Source organism: Gavia stellata, chromosome 9 (genome assembly GCF_030936135.1).
Source record: "Gavia stellata isolate bGavSte3 chromosome 9, bGavSte3.hap2, whole genome shotgun sequence".
NCBI lineage: Eukaryota > Metazoa > Chordata > Aves > Gaviiformes > Gaviidae > Gavia > Gavia stellata.
In genome coordinates this window covers 35295689-35316166 of record NC_082602.1, presented here as the reverse complement: position 1 = coordinate 35316166, position 20478 = coordinate 35295689, and the positions used below count along the sequence as shown (strand labels likewise).

Below are 20478 nucleotides of genomic sequence, written 5' to 3'. Positions count from 1 at the left end.
GCCCAACTTATCAAATTATATAAAGAAATGGCTGGCCACAACAGATGCTGAACATCTGATGAAAAGTGCTGTGTGTACTCATCACCCATCAAAATCAATGAGTGCTGAAGACGACCAGAACTTTCTAGGAGACACTCAGTACTTCAGAAAATCTGTTTCCAGATCTACTATATCTTCAACCACATCTTCTTAAAATTACTCTCTTAACCATTCTCCACATGGGCTTGTTCTTATTAATGTTCTTTCCCCTTCCCTCAAGTAGTCTATCTGTTTGCAGTAGACTGAAAACAGATAATTCAGTAAGTCAATATGAACTGAAAATTTAACTGTAAAAGTATGATGATATTATGGCATTAAAAATAAAACATTTCATTTTTCTTTATAAAAAGGAAAGAAACAAAAGAAAAAAACATGTACAGTAAGAAACACCGTGTTAAGAGATCAGTTTGGAGGAAATGTGAGAAGGCTAAAAGTTCATTCTGCACATTTCTTAAAGTCATACAGGACCCTCAGTTATTCCCTCTAGAGGCAGGCCAGTAGCATTATCTGCTGTAGGTCTCTCTTCCTTCTTCACAGAGTTCTGATCTAGCAGGCTGACATAAGATTTATGACAAGCTGTATTACCCAAAGGAGGGTAGTGTTGTCTGTAGCAAATATAAGCAAAAATGAGGCCAATGATCCCTCCAACGAAAGCATCTAGGTAAGAAAAGCAACAAAACCAGAAGTACGTTATCATGGAAAGGACAGCCAGTAGTGACAACTGTAAATGAAAGACCTTTGGTTGACCTGGAAGTGTTTAATCCAGAAAATGTCAACCTCAAATTTTCATAAAGAATCTGGAGCCGAATACCACAATCACATAGAACACATAAAATCAGTATTTTTGGGGGGGACACCTCCAACATTTTGAATACCCAAAATGTAGATGGCTGGGTATGTTTCAGGAGATGAACAAGGGAAATAGAATGTTTTCCATGGGGCATTAAACACTCATGATGTTCCAGCTTACTTCTGACCAGCCTTTAAGGGTAGGCAACCCACAAGTCGTCTTTTCATGATTTACAATGACCACCACCAGGTTCTCTATTTATGAACAATACAGTTGAACTATGCTGTTTACAGCATCCAGAGCTCTCCTGCTGACAGGTACACCTCAAACTATTGCTAGTCTGCTCCTTGTCTCTGCCTAGGTACCCCCAGGAAAGATGGCAGCTAAAATGCCAGATCTACTTTTGACTGTTTTGTATTCCAGAAGGCATTCTCCAGTGCAGACAGGGAGCATGTAGGATGTAGGACGGAAAATCATCTTCCTTCAGGAAGTGGGCCACTGTAGCTACAACAACTCATTTCACTTGCAGCTTCTGAAAGACCCCTGAGAAAGACAGCTGTCAAGAACAATTTCAAGCTGGGTGAGTTCTTCCTAAAAGCACCTGAAAGGTCAAAGACTAAGCATTCCTGTTAACTGATTTAACACCTTTTGAACATCTTTCTTTGATGCTATTTACTAACCAATACTCCTACCAGAAAATAAAATAAGATAAAATAAAATAAAGCCACTGAATGAGATATTTGCAGCTCTCACACATGGGCTATTTTAAGTTTTCCATGGGAATTGCATAGCACCTGAAGGGTAAAAGGATTTGCTTTGTTGTCAGGTTCTCCTTGCTTCTTGCTAATATACTCTTCCTGATCTGTGTTTCATTTTCAAGCAACCAGAGCAAAACTTCCCTGAAAATACACACTGACTTTGAAATCCTCAGATTTGAACACAAACAATAATGAAAGTGAGGCAAAAGGCACTGGTTAGAATATGACTTGACACCATGTTTTATTTTAATAAGGCTTGCTAAGCACTGCATCATCTGTGTATACCTGTGTTTCTGTATTTTACTTTCAGTTACGAAGAAACTACAGTGTAATAAAAGTAGCAAATCGTTGAGTTTAATGACAAAGAAGGGTTAATCAATACAAATTATTTTTGTCTAAAACAGTTAAATATGGATTAAATGCCCTAGTTTGTCAGTCTAGTACATATTAGGACAAAGGGCATGTTGTTCAATTTTCAGTGATAAATGGCTTGTAGTCATCGGAGGAGTGAAATTCTGAAGAGCCTTTTAACAGGAATAGCTAAGGCAGGAAAATCTGAAAAAATTAAGATTGAGATGGATAAATTTAAGAAATGTGATTATAAGTCACAGTTGTCTGTTGAGGAAGAAGACTAGACTGAATGACCTAGAAGATCCCTTCTAATCCTACGTTCTCTTCCTACATGCAAAAGGACATAACAGATCTATTGCAAACAAATGTAATAGAGGCTCAAGTAAGATTTTAAAAGGTGATTGTGTGTACACAGTATTTGCAAGCACACGGGCACTTATCCTACCCATACTGGTAGCTAACTGATTTTGTACCATTCAGACTGTCCCTGTCAAACTGTCATGGTACAAAGGGTACCAAGGGCAAGAATTTTCATTCTAGTATACTATTACAGTATCAATCAACCTGTAAAATATTTCATTATTGTGACAAGATTCATTTTCTATAAACCTGTGTTGGTTGCAATTCTCAGATTACCATCCTTTCCTTGTGGTTGATCCTGTTCCAGATGCTTTTTTTATTTTGCTTAACAATGAGGTCAAGCCTATAATTATTATTCTTAATTATGGAGAAACACCAGATTTCTGCCAGTCCTCTGTAAGTTCCCCGGTATTTCAAGACTTGCTGAAAACTTGCCTAGATAATTTCTTTCAAAACACTTACATGCAAATTATGCAACTCTGGGCCTCAGTTTGGGCAGCACAGTAATACAAATTCGCTACGTGACTTATGCCAAAGACTTCTAGCTTACTGAGCTTGACTAGGGATACTGAGCACACAGGCAGGTATTTTGACTCCTGTTTTTGAAGACAACAATTCTGTTTTGTTTGAGCTCTTTTTTTTTGTCTTTTTCTTTCCTTTGCCCATAAAGGAAAAAGAATATTCTTTCAGTCTCAGTATTGATCTTCACATTTTTGCATACAAAACTTCCACTTATTTCATGAGTAAATTAACATTTTCAGGGTTATAAGCCTATACGGAGATCTAGGGACTTAAAAGCAGTCAACACGTTCATGATTCATAATGAAATAGTCTAATATTCACCAAAACAACCACTAAGATATTGAATACTACATTTTCCAGCCAAACCGAAGGGAGCTCATAAAGTACTCATAATATTAACGTCCTGAGCCCACTCAATGGCTTTTTAATGTAAGGATACTCCACTCCATCTTTCACCTATAGCATGCTGTGTCTTGGACATTATATTGATGGTCCTTGTTCATTCCCCACAGCATAGTTAAGACTATCACAAAGCCACCATAAGTAATTTAACACAATCGGTTGACTCTGCTGAGCATAAAAGATGAGGCCTGAGCTTCTGTGCTGTATATTACAGAGTGTACTATTCTCTCCCTTGAGAATGCAGTTCTTTCTGGTAAAAGCATAGGTCACCTGCACGATAATGTCTGCCAGCCCTGTTCCTAGCTTGGGAAGAGCTGAGTTTTCAGCTCCATCTCCTTATAATTCAAAGACAAAAATATCAGCGGCTGTAATGGACGCAGCCACAGCCCCTTGGGTGTAGTTTTCTTCTATCATATATAAAATGCACCATAATAATCTGCCTTGTAGCACATGTTCCAGTACATAAATAATTCTTATTCTTGGCAAGAGATAGTGAAAACTGCATACGTGTTCAAAACTTGAGAGTAAACCTGAACACTCCTATTCACATTCATTCACACTCCTCTCTCTCTCTTTAACAGAGACTTCAAACCAGCCAAGTGTCACACACAGAGCACAATATTTGTAACTCTGCCCTCTGTCCTGCCTGCCAGCCTGGCGAGGTACGCACCTCACCTTCAGCAGCTTTGTGCTGGAGGCTCTCTCTGACTCGGAGTGTCAGTGAGCAAAGAAATGAGCCCTGTATCAAGAGAATGTCTCTGCAGGAAACCAGGAGACTCCTTAAAGAACATGTCAAGGCTAATGGGTGGTGATTAAACAGCTATCGGAGAACAGGATGCAAAAAACAGAACAAGAAAAAGCATGGATGAGCCTTGCTCTGGTATGCTGACTGCAGTATGAGATAAGAAATGCTCAGTGGGACAGAGATATGCTGTACCTAATTGAAACTATGTAGAGGAACCAACCGAATGATATGTCTTAGAAAACAGGTAAACAATATGTAACCAGTATGAAGCAGATAATTGAAAGGAGCACTCAGGACCTTGAGGGGAGTTTAATTTGCAAGGCCAGCAGTACCATACCAGCAATACCGCATAAAGCCAAGATGACCTACATAACAGTATTAGAAATACCAAGTCTGGTATTTCTGATAGGAATATAGGGATAAATAGGGAAAAGCTAATTACAGGCTGGTTTACTTAGGAGGAGACATGAGTGAAGAAAGGCAGGTACAAAGGCAGCAAAAAAGAGGGTCATGAAATAGTAAAAGAAATAGTAGATGGTAGGATTTTCTGACAGTGAAAGTGTAGATGCCGACAGACAGTAAACTGAATCATGGATGCTGGAGGGAAGCCATATGGACAACCTGCTAGACTCTCTACCAGGTCCATGTCTGTGGGAGGGTAAGGTGTGGTATAATTCCAACTTAACAGAATGAAGTCATAGAATTGTAACGTAGTAATAGAAGTGTGTAATTAATAAAGAACATAGCCTTCTATATCAGTTAAGTCTCACACCCAAATTTTGTCTAATGCACATGCAACCACGTATTAGCAGCCACGCACGTACCCAACAGGCACCTAGCCGGTACCTGGAAAAGCAGTAGGCAAGGACTAGACCACACGACAGAGCTACTCTGATGGGCCAGATCCAGCCTACAGCTGGATCCATCCAAGACAGCTATGGCACTGATGTACATTTGTAAGAAACGATGATGTAAAAAAAGACACTGATGTAGATTTGTATATAAATATGATGATGTACATTGTGTATATAAAAACAGAGAACGGTAAAGGGCCCCTGCAGTATTTTCAGACATTGAAACCCTCAGCAACAGTGCAGGAGCAAGGAAAATCTATAGCATACTATCATGTCGTAACTCACGTGATTTAATGAAAAAAATAAATAAATCAAAGAAATACAAGGCTAATTAAAAAAAAAGTAGAAAAAACGTATCTCCATGGCTCACCTTGCCAGTGATGTTTGTAATCACACATACGTGACAGGGCAATCATCATGGCACAGTAGAGTGGGAGAATTGCTGCACAAAGCCGCCAGCTCTTCCCTCGGCCATTTTCCGTGAAGCAGTGTAACTTTCCAGCTAAGTAGAAGGTGGTAAAGCCAAGGCCTGAAAATGCAACTGATAAAGAAAAACACAAAATTACAGTATTTTGTCATTAACACTATACGATACTATCCCTTAAGATCCTTTAAGATCTGACAGCAAGATCCTTCTACTGCAGAGAAGTCTTGGACTTTCTAGGGTGACATTAGGAGCTAAGTTGAGAAGTCCCATCTGCAAGAAATTGAGGGAGTTTCATAATTTGAATGATGATACCTATATAACCATATAAATGATGCTGTTATAACTCAGTATTTTAAAGGGATGTAGAAAATTGCCTATGTAAAGAGGTTTTTTGTTTTCTTTTTTCTTTTTTAATAACACAATCATAATCTTACAAACTTTAAAAAAACACAGTACTTTGGGGGCTGAATGGAAAAAGGTATTCTCCCGCAAGATCCATGACGTACGTATGTTCTGTTCTCCACAGCAGTGGTGTTATCTATGTAACAATGCAAGCAATCAGGCAAGTAAACACTGCAAAGCAAATCCACTTCCTCCTCGTAGATATTCAGCTATCACAAAATCTGACATGTCTGCAAATACTGTGTTACCTCTAGACATTAATCTATCCAGTAGCAACTGAATTTTTTTTCCTTTAGCAATTTACCTTTTTCCTCCAGGGGAAACATCGGCTGTGGAAAGAATCCCTTATTTTATTTGCATATTAAATTAAACATTCAGGCAAATTTTTAACCTGAGTCACAAAAGCTCTTTCTTGCTTAACCTTCACCATGTCTTTCCTGATTTTAGACCTATTCTAAAAAGCTAAGGTTCAAAGCAGAAAAGGATTCAGTCAGTGTGCACTGCAATTAAATTACATTTAAATGAGATTTTTAGGTTCCATTAACCTGTTTCTATAGAATGTGCTCAACTGGCAGTGATGACAGAACTCAGGCACCAGGTTCTGTGCTGAACTTCTTTCCTCTTGCAGCTGTTCACCTTCCAGAGGGATGCTGGATGGATACTTTTTTAGTATATGCATTTTTAATTTAAAAAAAAAAAACATTTAAACATTTTTTTTGCTGTAGGAAAATTAGTGCTGCAGCTGAACAAGTAGCTCTGTGAAACTATCTTCTATTTTATCTACAAATGTCATACTCAATTTTGCTCCTGACTGCAGAGATCAAAATAGAATATAAGCACGTAAAGCACAGATAGCAAAACTATAAATATTTATCCAAACATTTGAAATCCCTTTTCTGACTACCTTTATACTTTTTATCTTTATGATACCTAAGCACCTCTATAAGAGGTAACGGGTCACATTCACAGTACAAAATTGTGTTCTGATTCTGCACTCAGTGAATTTAATGGTAAAATCACCATCAGTGTGGGGTCAGACACGCATCTTTTTTCTAATCTCCTGCTAGGGCTTTTCAAATGCCCTTCTCCTCATGTTCCCAAATGTTAGACGTGATAAAATAATTACTTGGTGTTCTGCTGATAAATCTACGGGATGGTCAATTTTAGCTGACAGTACAATGGAGTGGTTTCATAAGTTTATACTACACAGCTGTTAGAATGCAATTACTGAAGATTTGCATTTCATCTTCAAACACACAAATAAATCACTTCTTTAGATTGGATGTGGCAGAGCAAGACAGACTGCTGATTAGTCATCAAACCAGTATAACAAATATATTGTTTCCTAGAAGCTTTTTCAACCAGTGCTGATTCTGTACTTGTCAGAAGACTGTGGGAGGCAAACTATAAAATATAACAAACAATCCTGAATAAATAAAAGATTTCTTGCAGACTGGGTTACCTCCTTGTGTACAGACCTTTGAGAGTCATATAAACTTGCTTTGCCTTTCAGACTATCTATTAGACAAGAAGAAATCATTTCTTCTGACATTTCTATGTCATGGTATTCTTGAAATGAATGTATTTTCCTAATAATAGCATGTCTTACACAGAAACAGGCTGTGAGATGCATAGGCAGAGCACCAGTCTATAGCCACCACGGAAAAAATAAACCTATAAACCTGAAAATGTATCTCAGAAAATTGGAATCCACCCCCTCCCCACCTTTTCAAACATCCTCTCCATCTCTTAGTACCCAGTGTAGACTGACACATTTAAACCAAAAATAAACATTTCTTCTTCTTTACAGTGTAGACTTTCTCTTTTGCCTCTCACGTTTGCTAGAATAGCCACTGGAATATGCAAAAGACAACACTACTCTCTTTTGTGCTCTTCCTGCTGCACTAGATAACTTTTGTGGCATTGTCTTTTGTATCAAAGATCTGCAGGTCTTTATAGGGTTTTTTTTTTTTGATGGCTAACGACACACATTTGCATCTGTGTGAGCAGACGTAGGGTTGTCCATTCTGCAGACCTTTGGAACTAGAAATATGTATAAACTTACCTGAGACTGCAAGGTCAGGACTCATCTGCAACATTCCCTCTTCCAGCTGAGTAATTGGAGTGAGCAAAACCAAATCTGTCTTGGATATTCAATATCAAGTGCAATCCTGGAATGAATACTTTCAAATACTTCCTCTCAAAAATTAGTTTTATTATCATATTTCCATTTTCCATCCCAGGTTATTAATTTCTATATCTTTAGAAGAAGATGAACTGAAATCTGAAGACACTATCTCCAGGCTGAAGCATCAAGCGCTTTGTGGCTTCATTTTCAGGCAATGTACAATGCCTAGCAATTTAGAGGGCTTAAAGAAATATTGCCCAAACCATAGTGTAGCTGCTCAGTTCACACAGACTTGTATTCAGTATTACTAGCATTTGTCAGGCAATTCAAATGTGTGGTGGACAGCAGCAGCAGATTTAGCTGAATGGGCTTTAGAGCAAACCTCGTGTTATTCTTAAAAAATTATTTCCCCAGAATTTGTTTTTTTCAGGATCTGCCACATTTCCAGAAGGAGGTGCTCATGAATGAATACGGAAGTTCAGCAGGATCTATACTTGCACTAGACACAAAGGCAGATTTTGCCTCAGATGGTTGATGTGTTCCTCTAATCTAAAGGTCAGGAAGAAAAAAGACTCACAAACACTCCTCCAGGGGAACTTACGCTTAATGTAAGATGGAAAAGTAATGTAATGATGCTGTAGCTTGTAGCTATGAAACTAATATTCTGTGGAGTAGCTTTACACTGCAATATTGTAAGATTGACTTCCCTTACCCTGGAGCGTGCACATCCATAAAGAGCTGCTTGACCCAATAGTCCCAGTGTGCGCCGAGTCAGCAGCAAAGAACATGGAATTAGCAGCTAAACGCCCTGGGATGTGGGAGCATCCATTATAAAGGTAACTATATATTCCAAGACAACTCAATTGCTGTGCACTCCATGTAGGCAACTTTGCTTGATGGCTGTATTTTGAAGATGTTGTCAGTCAATAACATCAAGAAAAACAATTCACTCTTCAAGAATCCTGGGCCTATAGGTGATATTTACACTGAAGAATTGGTCAATCAGTAGAATATATTTGAGAAATTTTTTTTCTGCACCAGCTAGAGTCTATACCTCACTGTATCACAAAGAAGATGCAAACGCACACATACACACATCGCATGCCCTAACATACTACGTACTGCCTAATGTTGTAATAGAAGTTATCATTCTGCATAAGAAGACAGATTCCAAAGAATCAGCAAAGCAATGCTCTTCATCTACACAAATACTCCTGCTAAGCTGGTTTTGTCCCAGACCATAAGAATTGATACTGTTTATATAAAGAAGGCAAGGAGCAATGTAACATACCAACCAGCCCTCTTTGGAGACACTGACACAAATGAAAATAAGAAAATCAGCCTGATTTAGTTTAAAACAATGTTAACTCAAGACAGATGTTGATGCAAATTCCAGACAGAAATACTTAACTGATTTTAAGTGTTGGAAGAGGAGAAAGGAATGAATCGAACACACAGTATAAAGAAATGCCATTTTAATCAATTGGTGTAGCTAAATCAAAGTCCTGACACTACAAGCTGCTGAACATCGGGAAACCTCGCCTGAGACAAGCCACGTGTTCTGTCAGAGCTCAACAAAACACTGTACATTTTGTGAACGTATTGAAAGACAGACGATGGAATATTTGCATTGTAGCAGCTCTGAGAGGTCTCAGCTGAGACAAGGTTACCCTTATCCTAAGTGCTATGCAAACAGAGACAGGGGACACTGTCCCACAAAGCTTTGCACGAAACTAAAGACACAAAGGCAAAGGAGGCAAGGTGAAGTGCAGAGAACGGAAGGGATTTGCTCAGTCAAGGATGAAACCTGGCTCCTGGAGAGCCAGGGTCTGTGCCCTAGCTAGAGGCTTGTGCTGCCTCACTGTTCTCCCTCTGCCTTCTGAAAGTTGTTATTTAACTGCTCTCTTTAAATAAGGCAGCTATGGTTTCTTAAGAAATTAATGGAGATGAAAGGAATTCTGGAATGCAAAGGGAAAATTTAAGTCTTACAGGAGCAGGTGCTATAAGCTAACTTAAAGGGGACAAAAGACTTGAAATGAGAGGAAAACACATTAAGCAATATTTGATGTGTACCCTTATTGTTTACTTCCATTTCCTGGATCTGCTGAGAGCATCAGATAATTGGTTTAGGGCCAACGGGGCTATTTAAACACCAGTAAAAATCCTGGATTTGCAAAACTTTGTACCCTTCTGAACAGATTCTGAAGGGAGCTGGGATTCATAGTGCACGTTATGCATGTTTTGGGTTTCTTTAAAGGAATCACTGCAATTCACATGTATTATATCTTTGCTGTATTTATATGGTTTTATTTCAAACTATTACCTACAAAGAATCTTTAATAATGCATATGCACTCTCCAGATAACATTCATGGTACCAGGATAGTCCCTCACTCATGAATAAACACTAGTTTGTGAACAATTAAATCAATTTCCATTCCTTTTTACACCTGTTCGAGCTGTTTTGCTTTTTCATAATGTAGACGTGCCAGTCAAAGGTGCCTAACTGATTTTGTTTGCAACATGGCTATAAACCATTCAGAGACTGTACTGCAAGTTCTGTCACACAATCCAAGCCAGCAGGGCAGTAGAGAGCAAGCACGTTGTCTCTCTGCTCATCAAAATGAATTCCCTATGCCCATTCTCAGAATGAGGCTTTTGAATACCAGTTACATATGGGATCGATCAACTTGAAGTCACCACTTTAAGTCGGTCCAGTTCACTAAGTGTACTGGCGTTTTTCTCTGCAGATAACACGGCTTATTTTGCTTGCTGAATAAGGACTGTTCAAAAGTTCACAGAGTTGGCAGCCGGAAGGGACCAGCTGATCTTTTTGTCTGACTTCCTACATATCACACCATTAAGTATGATCCAGTTAGCACCAGCATGTGAGTTTGGATATAGTATAATTTTCAGAGAAATAATCTGAAGATGAGGAGAATTATCTCAGATGCAAGAGGACTTGTAACACCAACCACTTGGTGAAGTTCTTACTGACAAACCCACAATCAAATAGTAAACCACTATCATCATGGGCCATCTTCATCTGAGGACACTTACAACAGGAACAGAAATATAATCACTGCTACGTAGGCAAAAAATCAGTAAGGCTCTCCAACAGCCTGCCTACAAGAAGTGCTGCTCCCGCTCCACCATAATCAAGTACATGCAGAATTGATGCAAACACTCTGTTACAAGCACCTATTGAGGTATAAGCAAAAGGAAGTATCTAAGTATGTTTATTTATGGTTACAGCAATGACACGAGCAAAATGCTTCACAGAAAAAAATGAAAAGCTGGCATGCCTTCTGCTCAAGGAGTTCAGGTACTAAGCTCTCATCCTGCAATTAGATCAAAGGGTGCACAATCTTGTCACCATGGAAAACCTCAAAGGGGATAATGGCAGTCTGTAAAGGTACCAGGTCCAAGCCTTGCAGATCTGATGAATGAGCAACCAGTAGAGGGTAGAAAATGGAAGAGTCAAAAAACCCCAATTGAATAGGTTTTTAGAACTAAGTGTATAGATGTAGACTTCTGTGTGAAGACAAGAAAGTGGTGTTTTGACCTTTACATCCTAATGGTTTAGGAATTACCAACTTAAGAGAACACCTTTCACCTTGGTTTTGTGTAGCTGGGGTATCTGGAACTGCTATTGGAAGGCATATTTTAAAACTGTACCATAATGGTACTTGAAGCATGTCAAAAAACAGCTTCCTCTTGGGCATTATCATTATAGGAATAAATAAAACCACATTAGACTCAATCTTTCAGTTTGTTTCTATCACCTTCTTTAAAAAAAAAAAGGGTTCACAGAAGAAATAAAGATGATGATAGCATCTAGAGACACAGCAAGCCCATCCTCACATCTGATTCTCTCCAGACAGGGGATCTAGGTGAGTTTAAAAACCTATCTGTATGGACCAAACCAATTACCAAGTTGAAATGCATTAAGTGAGAAACTGTGAACAAGAATCTGATCTAAAGCACCCCAAATAAATTATTCATTAAAAATGTAATTGCTTTTGTGGGTGTTTTCTGGAAATTGAACTACCCCATGAGGAACTTTAGCTTCTCAAGTTTTAATGAATGCTTTGCTAAGCACGCAATACTTGTCTTCTTTACACTAAGCAGTTTTTGAGCTGAAGAAAAAAAATCCTCAACTTATTTAAGTGGCAACAAATTAGGAAACTGCAAAACAACCATCCAAATGGCCTATGTAACAATCAGAGAAAATGATCCATCTCATTGTCTATAATGCTTTATACTTGCAGTGATTACTGTATATTTTCCAAATGCAAACACATACTATTCATCACTGGAATTGCACAGCAGCCTACTGCAATTTTAGCTAGGGCTACCAGTGAATGTTTTCAGTTTCACACTGTTCAAAGACTGAAATATTTATCTTTCCTGAAGGAAAAAGTATGATACCAAATGGCCGCATAAATTTTAATGCTGAAATTCAATTCAAAGAGGATTTTATAGAAGTACAATTCCCAGAGAATGTTTTGAGCTTATTATCACAGGCAGAATATTTTATTTTTTTTCCAAGTGGGACAGTCAATCACCTTCCCTTTGGCTTAGCTTTATTAATTTCTTTTCACAAACAAAGGCAGTTCAGCAGAAGCAACATGAAAAGCACATCACAAAATACAAATGTATGCAGGGACTTGAGAAACAAAAAGGCGGTATCAGAGACAGAGACATGTTAGAACAAAAATAGACCTATATTATCTGAAAAGCAAGTAACTAGAGTATTAGTCATTAGGATGTTTTTGCAGGACTGCCACACTGAATTCTCATGAAACTTTTTTGGTTTTTTCTGACATATTTTATTTTAATGCACCTTTCATGATACCTCTAACACCTGAAATATCTAAAGTGGTCTCAGGGTGCATCTTACTGCTACCAAAAAATGAGAACTAAGTTCTGGTATGTTCAGTTAATGATGCAATTTACAAAAAGTGAGCTTGTTCCATAGCCTGCTTTGCCATTTCTGTTGACAGAAACCTTAAACAAATCCCCTTTCTGTAAGAATACAGTAAAGACAAGCCTAAAAGGGCTCAGATTGTGGAATTACTTTAAAGAGAAGGGGTCATCACTCATACGCTAATGAAAGCAGCCTTAGCATTGATATAAGGTACAAAAGACTGTCTTGTAAACTCAGCCCTAACCATACAACTGTATCAGACTAGAAAGACATCTTTCTCTGCAAGGTATGTTTTTTACTCTTTACTCATTACCAAGATCTCCATGCTTCTCAATTACGCTTGGTGAAATTAGGTCCAACTAATGAACTTGTATCAGGTTTAAACCTAGGACAGAATGACATCAGGATGCAACTGGTCCTTGAACACACCCATGATGGTGCTGCTCTAGTGTGGTCCCTGGCTAACGCACTCTTCTCCTTCCAGGCATCAGGAATACCAAGTGTTGACTGACTTTTTTTTGTTAGATCAGATGTGCATACCTTTATGAAATAAAGTCCTGATACTATACCTCTAGTTTCTTGAGAAAAAACTGAGATTTAGAGTTGCCATGTTAATTCAAACAGGTCAGTAATAATTAAACAGCTACTACCCTGTCAATTATCAATAACCAGAGAATAAATTTCTCTTTCTGCTAGACATTAGCATAAATACAGTATCTAGTCACAAGCTTTAGATCATCAGCTCACCAACTCTAATACAAATTATTGTTACTGGGGGATTTATGAGGTATCCAACTACAAATAATCCCTGTCGAGAGCAATTTTTTCTTTCCAGTTCAACACTGGAATATACCAAGTCCCACACATTGGATCAGGGTAACTTCTTGCTTCCTGCTTTGCCATACATATGCCATCGGTAGTATCCTTGATAATGGATCACATCCTGCTCAGCTACTTGTCCTCCCATTCACCGTGCCGAGTATTTGTATCAATCTTTCAGGTATGTGCATTTAATTTAAAGTTTGTTTGAAGCGAATTGGTACAAGCATACAGATTAGCATGTAAAATACAGTTAAAAGACATTTTGAATAGTACCTTGATGGACAGAAACTTTACAGTGGAAGATCGGAATGCTTCTGACTTGTAAAGAAGTCTCTTAGAGAAACTTTTAAATAACTCTCTTGAGAGAAACAGGGACTGGAAAGTGGGTATCTTCATTTCCAGTTCAGTCTAGATCCTCTGAAGATCGCAAAAATAAAGTTACTGTCCATTCTGGAGTACACGGTAGAACTGGGATTAATCTCTTTAATCATGCATAGAAAAGGAGAAAGTATATTACCATATACTACTATAAAAAAAATAAATGTTATTGTGTTACATGCTACAGTGTAAAAGACAATGCATAGATCATGTTTGCTAGGCAGGATAAATACCAATGAGGAACCACTGGTTTACACTGATATGGTATCATGTATTGAAAACCCACATTTCTTTTAAATTCAGGAAAAACAGAAGGTCTTTTGGAGGTATGCTTGAGACACATACACAATCTGAACCTCAAACAGACTAACAGGATTTGATTTATTATTAGAGCTGGAAAACTAAACTTTAAAGAGTTCATCTCACAAGCCCCTCATGAATTCAAACAGCCTTTGTTACTGAGTGCTGAGAAGTAAATATGTCAGAGAAGAGGTAAAAGCATTAAACACAACCATTCCTGAGTATAGTTACAGTTTGAATTAAGAAGCCAATAAACCCCACAGGAGATTTTTTTTTTCCTTGCATATCTAAGAAATCCATTCCTTATTTCCCTGGATTCTTCTTTGAGAGGATGAAATATTTCAGAGAGACACTGCCATACAGCTGTTAATTAAGAGATTTATCTTGAAAATAGGGGAGTAGCAGCAATTACTGACAAAAACCTGTGGCTTGTAGCTCATATGTTACTTAAAATGTTCACTTTCAACTGAAGGAAATATGATTATCCTCCATGAAATTGCTAGCTAAAGATAATTAACAATTCAAATTTCGATACCCAACTATAATTACATGTACTGCAGTAATATTTTATATAAATTATACCAGGATAGCAAACAATTCCACTGAAATTCAATAATTTCTTCACTCTGAAGCACATAAATAGTTTTAATTTTTCAAACAAATGAATGGCTTTTAAAATGTAAAAATTTTTTCATTTTTACAACTGACTAATTTCAATGATTTAGTGAAAAGTAGAGGAGGAGCTAGCTCTCCTTTCACTCTAAAGACATAATAGTTTAAAGTCTCCTTTTTTCTTTTTAGTGACACAGCAAGACACACCACAAATACTACATTCATTTAATTAGTGCTTCATCAAGCAAATCTGGTGCAAGCATGAACTGCATAATCAGCTTTGATATCATCAGAGAAGGCAACTCCTCGGGGGTAATACTACGGTAATGCACTATACAGTGACACCAACACTGAGTGGAGCAGTTAATTGTGGAGATAAAGAGAAAATAAAATATTAACCAACCAGCCAGTCAACAGCAAAGGTGCTAGTTCTTAAAAGAACTGTTGTAGTGGTCCTCACCTGTCTAAGATGACAACTCATACCAAGGAGACACCTAGTCTGACTGTCAGAGACTTTATAACTGTTTTAGAGAAGCAAAAAAACCAAGAGATTTCTCTCTCCTTCCCCAAAACCAAGGAGTGGACTGGACAGAAAACTAATTTAGGAGGAATCTTGAGAACGCTTTCTGCCCGAATAAGCAGAGTTTAGCTAGGAGGAATGGGACACATCCAAACAAATGCAGACACTGGTATGTGAACCAGTTATCAAGACTCCAATTGCTAGAGATAAATAGGCTTTTCCAAGGTATGCCATATAACATTTTTTGGTAACAGAATCAAGGCCAGACCCATGAATAGGCACATCCAAATTATATTCCTGCTCCTCATATTTAACTCCTACCCTTTACCTACCCTACTGCAAGTGGCATTCTCTGGATACAGTGATACTCATTCATTCATTCATTCAGACTCTAGCCTCCTTGCCATACTAAACAATACCAGAAAGTGATATACTGTTCTATTGCTTGATAAAATAAATATCTTTTAACCCTTGCCTTTAGCCTTTTTTGTTATTTATAGCAACTAGTAGTTCCATTTTCTAGACAGGATCTTGCTGTGTTCACCCACACAAACTTACTAATTTCAAGGCCGTAATGAAGACAGACAGCCAGAGCTGGGAAGAGCAGGGAAGAGAAGAGATTTTCAGTTGGAAGGGACCTACAGCAATCATCTAGTCCAACTGCCTGACCGCTTCAGGGCTGACCAAAAGTTACAGCAAATTATCAAGGGCATTGTCCAAATACCTCTTAAACACTGACAGGCCTGGGGCATCGACCACCTCTCTAGGAAGCCTGTTCCAGTGTTAGACCACCCTCTTGGTAAAGAAATGCTTCCTAATGTCCAGTCTAAACCTCCCCTGGCACAGCTGTGAACCATTCCCACATGTCCTATCACTGGATACCAGGGAGAAAAGATGAGCAACAATACAGGCTAGTACAAGGAAGAATAAAATGACTAATCATATGATAGAGAACTCCTTGCATCACTGAGCGCCGCTCACCAGTTCAAATCCTATTTAGTCCTGAGTGTCTGTGTAAATGCTATGGTATCAGAAACATCTGGTCAACCATTCTGATCTCTATTCTCTGATTAATTCCCTCAGTAAAATCATGCAAAGATTTTTCCTTCCTCCCTTCTCCCCAAGAGGGAAATTTTTAAAAAAGAGCTCCTATGCTATTATCCACTGGCAGTTTCATCCGAGTCCAACCTACATTGCCTTCCAACATGATCAGAAACTTCCAACAATCATTTTCAAAAAGGTTTCTGGTTGTTTAAACAGAACGTAGAAAGTGCAGACAGAGAGACTTCTAAAACCGTTGTCTTAGTTCAGATTGAAACAAGCAAAAACCAAAAGTCTCAAGAGCAAATCAGTTGATTGCAACAAAGCTGTATTAGTTTTAAAAACATTTTGCATAAACTTTTTTTGTGTAGATTTTGTTAGTTAAAACACTGACTTCATTGTTTACTCAGTCCTCTGCAGAAGGGAGGGGAAAAAAAAAATTACCTACTTACTTATCTGTAATAGCTGGTGCTTTCTATGTAGAACTGACAGTAATAGCAAAATCCAAACGAGGCTTTCAGCAGATGTTCTGTACTTTTCTCTTTCTGGCATAGATAATATGCTTGATTTCCTGCATTTATCTCATAGCTTTTATCTCAAGAGACTTTTAATATCCCCTTGTTTTCAAGAGACTTAAATTAATGTTTTCATAAATCTTTATGACCGAGATTTCTGCAATTTGATAAATCAGTCAGCCATCTCTAAAGGTGCCCAGCATTTTAACTTTGTAATTAAATTTCAAGGTTTTTATTGATTTATTTTTCTTTTGCTTACAGCAGAACTGTAGGTTGATACTCTTGTTTTTATTGAAATAATTCTGGATTGACTCAGGGTTATTTGTATTACAAGAACATGTACTTATTTGAGTCAGCTCTATCACTCTTGCTGCTCAAAAGGGTTTTGAGTCAACCACTATCATTTGGAGACTGATCACTACTAGCTCTTGTAGAGTGGAAAACACACACCCCAACTCATGAAGGTGACCGCCCTGTAGACAGATTTAAAGTCCCCATGGAAACAGAATGGTTGGTATTACTTCCAAGTAGCCCTAGTCTAGGCAGAACGCTCTCATACATATTCTGGTTTATTCTTGTTGTGGGCTTCAAGACCACACTGTGATGTGAAACACAGTGCTACAAGAGGGGACTGTCATAACACTGCCTTCAACAGTATATGCCTGATCAGAATGAAAATGCTGCCACAGAAAGTCTTACCCTTAGTCTCTACAGACACAGAAAACAACCCCATCAAGATTAAGAGCAAGGACTGCTTCTACCAGTCATTCCTGATTGAACCTGATCAAAATGTTTCACAGCTGATGGGACAGTGGCCAAATTCACACACAAGTATCAGCTTCTAGTTTTCAAAACAGGAATTCTGACTAGACCTATGAGTCTCTATTTTCTTCTTTGCAGAGAAGGATGAAGAGATATCCTTCACAAGACCAGGGTTTGACCTGAAATTAAAGTTAGAAGAGAGGAAAGAAACATGTTTATGCAGTGAATACAATGAACATGCAACCAAGCCATGGTTTTGCTTGGGCTATTTACCTGCTTCTCATATACAGTGCAGTACCCAAGCTTCTCTTACCTTCCAAGTGCTGCCTAAAAGAGCCCACTGTTGAGCTTACCTACCTTAAAGAAAACTCCACACTGAAGGATATATTACTAAGGAAGAGCCAACAACACACCTGTTTTAGAAACATCTCTACATTTGGCTTGTTCTTACACAGAAATGCTACACAAAACCATACCGAATGGATCTCGGAGCGTGATGTCAGCGCTATGCTGCAATGGCAATTTCAAGGAATTTCAATATTTGCCAGTGGTGTAATGAGACTTCTTTCTTAAAGATGATCAGAAATTGATGTGCCAGCCTCCTCTGTCTGAGTTGAGTTGATAGCCATCCATTTTCAAGTTAGTCTTGAGCTTTCTGACCCATTTTGCTCCACAGAAGAGCTGTCACTGCAGTTCAGAGATGAAAATTGATCTTTAGATCTCTAGGGTAACTCAAAGACCTTTTAACTGAAAAGGTCAGTTAGAAGAATGATGTTCTTAGCTTTAGATACAGCTAAAGTCTACAATACCACAATCAAGTCTTCTACAGGCTGTGAAATCAAGCATATACCTTAACTTTAGCTTACTAATTTTGCCTGAAGAGTTACAGTTAGAGAAGAGAAAAAAGGGAGAATTAGACTGAAAGGTAATTAAGCTTCTTCCCTACACAGATGACAGCAAATTGAACAGCTATAATAACCAAGAAACAGCAATAGCTGTTGGGAAAACTGGTTTATCCAAGCTAAGCTCAGGGATTTACTCATACTTCCAGCTCACTGCTTGAACTTTGGCTCTCCAGCACTTGAGGAAGAATGATGTTGACTCAGAGTAATTCATTCTATTCCTCATTAATTCAAGATGATTCCATGTTTTCACTTACTCTCCTCTGAAGTCTTACTCTAGAGTTCCCTGCATGATCTGGTCTCTAGATTAGAAAAGCAAAAACAAATAAAAAGCTCCCCCCCCGCCCTTGGCATCCTATGTGAATCACAAATTACAGTGGACTGCAAGTCAGCACATCACAGTCCTGAGATCAAGAAAGCAACAGGCTCATCTGGTACAATTTCTGATTCTTCATGCAGTCCTTGGTATTGCTAAATAACATGTTACCCTAAAAAATTACATTACTTTCAGCTTTTCTTCAAGAAGGTCTGCTGAATTTTGCTAGATAGCAGAGAGATATAACACCTCATGCTTCAGTTCTTTCAGTCATTTTAATGAAAAAGGCTGGGTGCTGGTGAGAAGCAAAGAGCTTGGAAGCAAGCCCTCTGTTTGTAGAGAAACTGATGGAAAGATAAGGACATGTCCTTTCACCTTAAGATTTGGTATATTCTCAGACAGATAAGTGTAAAGCATTGACAAAGATGAACAGCATACCTGCATGGCTATATCTTTTCATAAAGAAAAGAGGTGGGGAAATAGCCACCTTGTTTATCCCAATAATATGCATTATAGCTGCTTGATAAACAGGCACCTCAGCCAGTTTATACTCAAACTCTTGATAGCTTGTGGAAATTAACTGTTAATCCTTCCTAGAAAAAGGGGGGAGCACAGACCTTCAGCATTCACCTTCTTTATTCTGGATAAGGGAACTATTTCCTGAGTACTGGCTCTAAAGTTGTGTATACTGACGTTCCTGGAAAAGATGGGATGCGCATGGTCATTTCCCCTACTGCCACCCGCATTCAATGACAATCATCAAATGCAAATTATATTAGCTTTCCAGTATAGACCCTTTCATTCTGCTCTTTAGGAGCCTTACTAAAGAGCAATCTCAAGAAGCTAACACAAGAACTCCGCTTCTGGGAAATATGTCACTGCTGGAGGGAAGGGTATGCATATTCCTAGTATCTGTAGGATTTGAGGGCTGACGTTGCTCACAAAGGAAGAAATGGTAATGTGGTGAAAAAAGTCAGCTGGGATTTCTCTCTCCTTATTCGAAGATAGGGCTTTAGTACCTCTGCAGAAGACTTTTTCGTATATATTCTCAAGCTTGTTACAACAGATTGAGCAATTACTGCTGTCATCCATAACAGAATCTGGCTACTTAAAGTAGGAAATTACTATTCAGGACTGATCTGAAGATGTAATCTCATTTATTATGCCAGCAGAAAAGGGTAACCAATTATTTTTTTCCTATTGCTTTTTGTACTTCCTTTCTTGGAGACACTGTTCTTACTCCCAACAAATAAGCACAGATTACCTCATATCCAGTACTCTTACAACGTGCATATCCTACTTCTAATATAAACAGAATCTACAACGTGTAACATGCTCCACTGGCAATGTTTTCTTAAAGCTATATTAAAGTGCACAGTAAGTATTAAGATCCTAATTTCTCGGTCACTGATCCCATTAACACTATTTGCTGATTACTTCTTTGATGGAGTCATGATGACTATTAATAGATCAGAATTCTTCAGGTCATTCAGTTCTGGCATTGATTTTGATCAGCGCAAGATGATGCCCTGTGTTGGAAATGGATGTTTACCTTGATTTGCAATGAGTTCATACCTTCAAAGGCTCACCCTGGATAATGAAA

General features: G+C 38.2%; 1 protein-coding gene across 1 annotated transcript in view; it reads right to left on the bottom strand.

Moving 5' to 3' along the window:
- Positions 1-496: 496 nt before the first annotated feature.
- Positions 497-20478, bottom strand: part of PLPP4 (phospholipid phosphatase 4) — a 61844-nt gene continuing 41862 nt past the window's right edge. Inside the window, exons 6-7 of the mRNA XM_059821318.1 lie at positions 5192-5362; positions 497-696 (exon numbers count right to left, since the gene is read on the bottom strand). Coding sequence (XP_059677301.1) covers positions 497-696; positions 5192-5362 — 371 coding nt within the window. The remainder of the gene's footprint in view (positions 697-5191; positions 5363-20478) is intronic.